This window comes from Pteropus vampyrus, unplaced genomic scaffold (assembly GCF_000151845.1).
Source record: "Pteropus vampyrus isolate Shadow unplaced genomic scaffold, Pvam_2.0 Scaffold67, whole genome shotgun sequence".
In the NCBI taxonomy this organism is placed as follows: domain Eukaryota; kingdom Metazoa; phylum Chordata; class Mammalia; order Chiroptera; family Pteropodidae; genus Pteropus; species Pteropus vampyrus.
The window spans coordinates 3,775,120-3,785,445 of record NW_011888848.1 but is presented as its reverse complement, the minus strand read 5'-3'; the positions used below and the strand labels follow the sequence as shown (position 1 = coordinate 3,785,445).

General features: G+C 35.3%; 1 protein-coding gene across 1 annotated transcript in view; it reads left to right on the top strand.

Annotated features, from left to right (window-relative positions):
* Positions 1-10,326, top strand: part of ARHGEF38 (Rho guanine nucleotide exchange factor 38) — a 124,195-nt gene that overhangs the window by 107,704 nt on the left and 6,165 nt on the right. The window contains exons 11-13 of the mRNA XM_011361489.2: positions 4,379-4,522; positions 5,312-5,510; positions 5,654-5,913. Of these exons, the coding sequence (XP_011359791.1) occupies positions 4,379-4,522; positions 5,312-5,510; positions 5,654-5,913 (603 nt within the window). The remainder of the gene's footprint in view (positions 1-4,378; positions 4,523-5,311; positions 5,511-5,653; positions 5,914-10,326) is intronic.

Genomic DNA, 10,326 nt, shown 5'->3' with positions numbered 1-10,326 from the left:
TCCCTCGTTAAGGGTTGTGCCATTTTGTATTCCCGCCTGAAACATATGAGAGTGTTGATTTCTCTGCATTTTTGCCAATCTGATAGGTTCAAGTATAAATTTAATTTGTATTTCTCTACTAATTACTAGAGGTTGAACATCTTCCCATTTTGAAAGTTATTTCTATTTCTCTCCTTGTGAGCCAGCTTTTCATGTCTTTTGCTCTTTCTTCTGTTGAGTTGGTGGTCTTCCCTGCCTCCTCAGTTTCTAGAAGCAACAAATATACTAGTCAGATGAGACTTATGTCTGAGATGTAAATTGAGAATATTTTCCCCAGTTTACCATTTGTGTTTGGACTTTGTGGTACTTTTGTTGTTGCTGTCATGCAGAAGTTTGTTTTTTTTAATGTAATAAAATTTATTAATCTTTCATTGTATGATTTCTAGATTTTTGAGTTATAATTAGAAAGGACTTCCATGCCTGGAGGCTCCATAAATTCACCCGTATTTCCTCTAGTGCATTTATGGTTTCATATTTTCATAATTTTTATTTAAATCTTTGATCAATGTAGATTTTATTCTGGTTCATGATGTGAAATATGGATGCAACTTTATTTTTTCCAAATGGCCATCCAGTTGCTTCAACACTATTTATAAAATGTTACTCATTTTTGTTCTTATATTTTTCTCAATGAAACTCATTTAATTTGCAATTTCTTTGGGAAATTTTATTCTGAGGTCTATAGAAAGAGATTTGTGTGTCCCATATGGTGGAAGGCAGGTTCATAAGTTCACAGTAAAGTTGAGCCTTGGTAAGAATTTACCAATCATAAAAGACATGTGATTTTAGGTACCTTTGACCCCCATTCTGAGTTATAGAATTTTTAAAGATGTCTTCAGTTCCTGTTTTATATTATCTAAATATCTTTCACATTGCAGTCCATAATGGAACAAGGGCAAAGTGTATTTTGTTTTTGCCAAATTGATAATGCCCTAAAGCAAAAGGCATTTTTAGAGATATTAATCCTTATTCAAATGATTTTATTATATATTTTATATGTCCTATATATATATTTACACTTTTTGAGATAATTATGGGTTCATGAGCATTCGTAAGAAGTGATGCAGAGATCCCATATGCCCTGCATGCAGTTTTCCCAGTGATGACATCTTGCATAACTCTATAGGTTTCTGAAAGGCAGAATTAAACAATGGTTAGAGAACAGACTTTGGCACTAGAATACCTTGTTCTAATACCCACTCATCACCATATTATTTTGGGCAAATTAATTTATCCCTATCTCAATAATTTTCTCATATAAATAAAATGAGGATAATAAAGTTATATAATTTTTAAGCTTGTGGTAAGAATAGTTATAGGAATGTGTAGAGAGAGTTTACTGGAGAGGGTTACCTGATGGGAGCTGTGCCTACAAGTCAATACTACAGAAAGGAAACTAAGGAAATAAATACAGTTAACCCTTGAACAACATGGATTTGAACTATCAGGGTCCACTTAAATGCAGATTTTTTTTTCTGATAAATACTGTAAATGTATTTTCTCTTTCTTATTATTTCCTTAATAAAATTTTTTTCCTTTGGTTAACTTCATTTTAAAAATACAGTATATAATATATATATAACATACAAAATATGTTAATCAACTGTTTATGTTATCAGTAAGGTTCCCAGTCAACAGCAGGCTATTATTAGTTAAGTTTTGGGAGAGTCAATAGTTATATGCAGATTTTTAACTGCGCTGGGTGGGAGTTGGGTGCCTCTAATCCCTGTATTATTCAAGGGTCAGCTGTATCCTTATTTCACTTTCTTTCGATCATTCTGATTTCCTGTGGATGCTTTTCATTGACTGAATCCAGCTGGAAGCCAGAGCATAAGGAAACTGTTGATACATTCTGTATTGATCAGCCTCCCAGAGCACAAAGCAGGATGGAAAAAGAAAGAGAATAAATTTGAAGAAGAAACCAAAAGATATTCAGCGCACGAGTGAACGCTGGTTAGAGTTCAGCTACACACTATGACAACTTTTCTTTCATATGTAGCTTTTTGGTTTTCTCTAAAGTTAATAATGTGTTTTTTCTTTTATCAGTAGCTTAATTTTATTTGTCTAGAGTTATCTGCCAGTTTGCTAAATCATCTCTTAAGACATTCAGATGTATGAGGTATTCTATTAATTATGTCTCTCTCTCAGAGCTTTCTGACCCAGTCCAATCTGAACTGGTTGCCCTTTTTATCTGATAACCCACAGTAATCTTGGGATCACACTTTGTCACCATTCTGGGGAATTCCTTCACCTCTCTTCTGTGTGGAATCTCACATTTCTTTATTTCATGTTGATTTCTTTCTTGCTTTATGCTTGTATTTGAGGAAATTTCTTTTTGAGTAGCTTTTTGAAAAAGAAAAATTGGAAAGAATAATTTGGAAACCTCGAATATCAGAAAATGTCTTTATACTATCATCACATTTAAGTTATAGTGTGGGTGGGTGTAAAATTTAAGTTTTTCTTTTTGAATTTGAAGGCATCCTATTGTTCCATGTCTTCCAGCTTCCAATGTTTCTGTTGAGAACTCTGAGGTCTGGTTAGTATGTACTTCTCCCATTCTATCTCATTCTGAAAGCTTATGGAATTTTCTTACTGTCTTAGCCAGTCTGAAATTTAATGATGTACCTTTGTGTGTTGGACACTTGGTGGGATCCTTTCGACATGAAAATTTATGTCTTCTACTTCTAAAAACTTTCACTGATGATTTTACTTTCTTCCTTTTCCTCTCTTTTCTCTTTCTGAACCTCCTGGGTTGTTCTAATTTTGTTATATTTTCTTATTTTCTATCTCTTTGTTGTTTTTCTCTACTTCCTAAGAAATTATTCTAACTTAATATTCAAACCCATCTTTTGATTTATTTTTTTTTGCTCTCAGAATTTTAATTTTCAAGTTTTTTATTTCCTTACAATTTAGACAAGTTGCTTTGCTTTTCATCAGACTTTCTTTCATGTTAGAGGTATGCCTTAGATGTCTGATATACTTGATTATTCATTGCTGATAAAGCATAGGAAACTAATTGGCAGCATTGAGCACATAGGCAAGAGTTGAAAGCTCTGAGCTTCATTATTGTGCAGAGTAATTTGACTATAATTTCACTTGGGAACACCTGATAATAGCATCTATAGGTCTTTCCTTTTGGGCTGCTCAGAATCTCCAAAGATGACTCTTCGAATCTTCTGCTCAGAGGGATACAATTGACTGCTAGACCTGCTTGGTGGGGTCTCTGAGTCCAGTGTATATCCTGTCACTTAATTACCCTCTTTCTAATAAGGGTTCTCAACCCCTCCCCAGTCTGGAGACTGTTTTATCATTTACAGAGAAGAAAACTTTATTTTCTGCCAAGGTAGGGAAGAGGCAATCACCAAGCTTTACTGAAATGCGAAAGAATCTGGGGATCTAACTGCTTCAAAACAGTTCCAGTTGTCTCTAACTGCATAACAAATTACAACAAATGTGGTGGTATGAAACAACCAATAGTAATTTATTATTACTATCTCTCATGGTTCTGGGGGTTCACGGGGCTCAAGCCCTCATTTTCATGTCTCTCATGAAGTTGCAGTCACATAAGAACTGGGGCTGGAGTCATCTCAAAGACTTCCTTAAGTCCCTTGTTTGAGCTTGGTAATAGGTTGATGATGGATGACTCAAACAGCTGGAGACTTAGAATAGCTGGGGCTCCATAGATCTCCCCTCCCTCCTCTCTGATCTTTCAACTTGGTATTTCAATATAGTGGTCACAGTACAGCTCAACTTCTTCTATGGTCATGAAGGCCTCCTGGGAATGAGTATCCTAAGAGAAACCAGCAGACACTGCATGGTCTTTTTTAGTCCAAACTTGAAAGTCAGATAGTATCACTTCCATTGTTCTATTTATTTCAACATTCTACTCACTGAAGTGATCAGAAAGGCCCACCCAGTTCTGAGGAGAGCGGACATGGTCTCCATCTCTTGATAAGAAACATGTTAAAGAATTTGCTGCTTTGTTTTAAAACCATCACAGACTCTTAATCAATGCTTCTTGTTTTAGCCTTTTTCCCCTTCCCATTATCCCACCCCAGGACACTGGAGGTGACTGCTGCCGCCAATTCCTGAGCCTTATTTTTTTTTTTTTTTGTCTTTTTATTAGGCTTGAACCTTTAAAAAATTATCCCTGTCATTTTAATGGGGTTTCCGGAGACAGCAATTTCGATCGTTTTTATCTAGAAGTTCTAACGTTGGCCTAATTTTTTTGTTATGGAGCTTTTACTTTCTCAGCTGTTCTTTACCGCTCTACTAAATTCAATATCTAATATGGTTAAGTAGTTGTCTGAGAACAATTCTGTATTATTTCTGCCTATAGGGACCACTGTTGGTTTCAAACATCTCTGAAATTCAGAATCAAGTACTAGAAGAATTTCAAAATCTTAATTTTGTAAAGGATAACAGTGCCACCTTTATTGAGAGGAAACTTAGTTTTGAAAAGAAGAAGTATGTGCAAATTCTGGTGAGTTTGGCAGCATTCATGACAACGACTATCATTTATTTGCCTTGTTCAAATCATAGTATATTATTTTCCATATCACTTATCTCATTCTAATATCCTATAATTTACTTGCTTATTATATGTAGTTCCTTGTCCATTTCTACCATCTATATTATAAACTCTGGAAAGTTATAGATATTTTTCTGCTTTGTACATGATGTATCCCAAGCAACTAAAATGGTGCCTGACACAAGGTAGGCACTGTGTAAATATCTGTTGAATGAATGAATAGAAGTTTATAGGGTAAAATCGTATATTTCAAACATTTCACTTTTCTAGATAAAGAATCAGAGCCACTAAGTGGCTTTCTCAATCACTTAGTGACAGAACTGGGATGGAGTCCAGGCTTCTGGACTTCTGCCTGATTTACTGATATTATTTCCCAGAAAAATATTTAATTTACTTAGTTAAATATTATTTATCAAGTGCATAATATGCAAGGGATTGTCTTCAGTATGGCGAAGAATTAAAAACTTGTTCAACATCCAAGAGAGATTAGAACCTCTACCTTCTTCTCAGTTGAATTTTTTTCTTCTCTACAATACTGCCCTCATGTGCTAACTAGAGAATTTTTCACTGTATAACTCAGTTGGCTATTTCACAATAATAATCCAATCTATGCCTCAACATAGAAATCCATGTGTGGCTTCAACATTTAAAAAAACTCCAGAGAAGAAATATTTATCAACTCAGTGAGGATTTTATTATACATCTACCTAAACCAAAATTTCTCCTTACTTCTTCTCCCAGCCAGAAGTGCCACGTCAAACTGATACTCACCGGGCCAAGCTTCTGTCTACATACGGTACAGAGGAACTCTACCAAGCTAAGCGCAAGTGCAATGCTACACAAGAAAATGACATCAATCTTCTGGAAGGGGAGTTAGTGGCTGTGATGGAACAGAAGGATCCATTGGGGAGTACGAGCAGGTGGCTTGTTGACACAGGAAGTAAGTTTTTTGCTTAAGATGTACAGAACTACCACCGTTCTTCTGGTTGAGATTTCTCAGGGGCCTCTATGTGCTTCTCTAAACACAAATGTTTGGAAAGTGTATACAAATGACCTTGTTTCTCCTTTTTTATTCCTATCCAGTTATAAAAGGATATGTGTATTCTTCCTTTCTAAAACCCTACAATCCAGCAAAAGTACAGAAGGTGGATGCTGAGAACAGGCTCTGTGATGATGATTTTGATAACATCAGCCTCTTTGTATCTTCACGGCCAGCTAGCGATAGTGTCACAGGTACCCCGGAAGGTAGTATAAGTGATAGCAGCTCATCTCTTAGTGGCACATGTGGAAAGTTTGAAGCAAACGGCACTGATGTTGACAGTTTTCAAGAGGTAGATGAACAGGTAAGAATTCGAACCTTGATGTAAAAATGCTTGGCTAGTCAAATCATGAAAAATATTCTCTCTAATGGTGCTCTTTCTTACTGTAAGACGTGGTGGAAGAGTATCAGCTTTGATGTCAAGGAGACCTACCTCCATTAGCACTTACTCTCTGTATATCTTTTTGCAAGGAATTTCATTTTCTGAGCCTGTTTCTTCAAATGAGAAGAGGATAATAATTCTTACTATGCCAAGTTGATGCGAGGGTTAGAGATAATGTGTATATGTAGAGTACCCAGCACAGAGCAGACACAATAAGTAATAGCTGTTACTATTACTACCCTACTGTGATAGAGTGAGGATAGTCTTTTTATACACCCCCATCACAGAAAAACAGTTTATACCGAACAGATTGCCACCATCAGTAGCATGGGGAAAATTGTCCCTCCTTCCTCTGAGAGCAATATCTTGATTGAATTTATCTATGAATTGGCCACTTTTAATCTTATATAATGACATATACTACATACTGAAATTTTTAAGAGCTATGTTTCCTCACTGCACCAATTCAAAGGCTATTGGAATAATCCTTTCAGAAAATGGTAACTATAATGTAGGTTTCTTTTTGCTGCCTCAGATAGTTTCAATATATTTAACTGTTAATCCTCAAGCAGCGACCAACTATTTTCTTTAACTTACTTTTTTTTAGTGGCTTTTTATTAATTTCTTTTAAATAAGGGAAATACATGTTACTTGTAAAAAATAAATAGTAGAAAGATATATATCTTTATTTAAAAGTAAAGGTCTTTATTCCCTCTCTAGTCTTCACACTGCTCTCTAGTCTTTCTCACCAGAGATAATATTCAGACACTGTGCATATACAAACATATATATGAGTGAGAACATATGTGTTACATATTTTTTCACTTAGCAATGTATCTTAGATTCAACAGTACCTAAATATTGACCTCTTCTTTAAAAAAAATTCTGTTTCATTTTGTAGATATATCGTACTTTATGTAACTATTAATAATAGCCATTTAGAATATTTTTAAAAATGTCATGCAATATTTCAGCCATATCATTGTTCATATATTTTTTTGCATGTATATGAGTATATATGTATAATGTATATAGGGCAAATTCCTAAAAATATTGGTGTGTCAAAGGATATATAAATTTAAAGTGTTGATAGACATTGCCACACTGCTCTTCAAAAATATTTTATCTATTCAATTTCTTTCATCAATATATTGATTACTTTCTAATTCATGACTGATACTTAAAAAAAATAGCTTTATTAAGGTCCTGTTTACATATCATAAAATTTATTCATTTAAGTATATAGTTCAATGACTTTTAGTATACTAAGTTGTGTAACCATTACCCGAATCTAGTTTTAGAACACTTCCTTCACCCTAAAACATCCTTTGAATTGTTTGAAGTCACTCCTCTTTTCCACTTTCAGCCCCAGGACATCATTAGTCTACTTTCTTTCTCCATAGATTTGCCTTTTTTGAATATTTAGCATTAATGGAATCATACAGTATGCAGTGTTTTGTGCTAGCTTCTTTCACTTAGAAGTTTTTCAAAGTGGCTGCTCCATTTTACATACCCAACAGCAATGTATGAGGATTGTGGGCTATAGTTTCTCCACATCCTTGCTTTATTGTCTTTTTTATTATAGCCATCTTAATGGGAATGACGTGGTGTCTCATTGTGGATTAAATTTGCATTTCCTTAATGACTAATGCTGTTGAGTAACTTTCATGTACTTATTGGCTATTTCTGTAACTTCTTTGGTAAAATGTCTTTTCAAATATTCACCCGTTTTAAAATTTGGTCATTTGCCTCCTTATTATCCAGTTGTAAGAGTTCCTTATATAGTCTAGATGTAGTTCTTTATCAGATATATAATTTGTAAATATTTTCTCCCAGTCATAACTGATTCTTAACTCATCTGGACATTACTATGAGTTCTTAGCACTTTCCCGTCCTGAGGTTTCAAAAGATGATTTTCTATTATTTGTTTATTCTATTAGTTTATTCAGATTTTCTATAAGACAATACTACAATGCCAATTGATAAATGAATTTTGGTCAGGAAATATAGATAACTGATTAAATGCCCTGACAGAATTTCCTTAACCCAATAACCTAAAAAGAAAAAACTTTGAGGACCAAATTTGTCAAGATACCTTAAACCTGGCTTGATGTTGAGTTCTAGTTCTTACTTGGCTTTGTGGGGACTTCTGGAGTAAGTTCTGCATTTAGGTTCATTTGGCATGGGATTCATAGTCTAAAACTACATCTAGTTCCTACTAGCTGCTAGTGTAAAGCAGTCCTCTGACTAATCTTATCAGCATGTATCATGTGAATTAGGTCCACTAGAAGTTTCTATTACTGACAAGAAAAAATGAGATAATTTTATTTTGCTCAACATCAAAAGTATATTCATGGTATCTCTCCATAAAGTTCTATTTGTTCTCCTTTTCCTCCGAGTTTGGAACCAATTAAAAATAGACCCTGGTGTCAGGAATATAAATATAAGCAGTATTACTAATACAGCTGGATTAGAAGTACAGCTTACATGTGGCCACTTAGGACCCCCTATCCCTTCCCTCTGAGTTGAAATAGCCCAGTCCAAAGGGCCGGTTTCTCCTGTATTTGGACAAAGTCTGCCCAGTAAAGTTGATACAAGTTGAGGTTGCACCTGTTGAAAATCCTAGTATGAGGAAGAGAAGTAAAGGCTGCATAGGAATATTTCTATTAATGTCTTAATCGCAGCCAGTAAAGAACACGGCCAATGCTTTTCAGACTCTGCTAATAATGCACTTACTGTTCACCCCTTAGCAACTGAGGAAAACCCTTATATGAATCTTCCTAATCCTTTCCAGAGGGCTACTGTTTTCATTCTATTGGCTCTTGGAAAGTGTGTGAAGATGAAAATGTTTAACCCCCGTATCTGTAGTCTGACAGTCTAAGAAGACAAAACACTAGAGAGGTCCCTATAAGGTGGGAGTAAATTGTATCATTGTGAACAGGGAGACTACATTGCCTGCTGTACTATACATATTCGAGGTTCCTTACAAAGCAAGGCTATTTAGACTTTTGTTCTTGATTTTATTTTATTATCAAGAACATCAACTGGTAATGGTTTAATGGGATGCCACTTTGGGTCACCATTTCTTTCTCTATCCTTTCCTACTTTGGCAGCAACACTTGTTTTTGCTTTCCTCCAGAAGTGCAGTAGCACGTTGGCCAGGGGCATTGCAGGCTGTCACCTAGCCTTATCGATGGTTGTAGTGGACCCTGATAAGACAGATGGATGGGTAGCCTTAGCATATACCTGGTATTCAGAGAGCATCTTTGGGGCCTAAAAATCAGTCATAAATAGGAAAGTTCTTTTTGTCTTAAGACTGGTGGCTCTGTGACTTTTTTTACTCTAAAGCTGTTTTTAACCTAGAAGAACTCAAAGAATCAAAAGGGTCTATAAATTGAACTTGAGAGGTTTCATGAATTCTCTTAAATATGTTGGAAAGTTTATGCTTATGTGCATAACTATGGTAAAAGTAGTCCCTAACTTTCACCAAATTTTCCAAGGGACGGTCTGTTTTAAAATGTTAGAAACCACTGCTCTAGAGGCTTAACTTTCTTACCTACTCTTCCACCCAAGCAAGAAGAAAGACTTGGCAAGAGAGCCTCCATTTTCTAGAATGGTTATAGTGGCTCGGAAGTCTTATAGGTGGGGTGAAAATATAACTTATTATCTATAATGGAACACTTTTGTTAATGAAAAAGATTGCTCACTGGATGAGACACTGTGACAGATATATTGGGAGATATGGTCAATATACTTCATGGAGCCTCAGAACCAATCTATTTAGAATCCTCAATGCACATCCCATGCAGAAACCATGGACTTTCTCTGAATGTTTTAGAAGCTCTCTTGAATTATGATTCAGAGCCTTTGTAAAATAATGGGGATAAGCTAATGGATATTCACAATCTGGCAGTACTGATTTATAAGAAACTTAATTTTTAACTTCTTTACTCACTACTTTATGATATATCTAAAACCATAACAAAAGCAATCAAATATGCCTTCCAATTGTAATGTATTCTCTCCTTTTGTTCATTGAATAGTAATGGCATGATCTGTATTAGCTTTCTATACTGCGTAACAAATTATCACAAAGTGGCTTAAAACAATACAGATTTGTTATCTTACCACATCCATGGTCAGAAGTCCAGGCACAGCTCAGCGGGGTTCTCTGCTTAATATCTCATATAGCTGCAATCTAGACTTTTGCTGGGCTGTGCTCTCTTTGGAACTTGGGGTTCTCTTCCAAGTTTGTGGTTGTTGGAAGAATTCAGTGCCAGTAGGACTGAGGCTTCCATTTGCTTGCTGGCCATCAGCAGAGGATCACTTTCAACA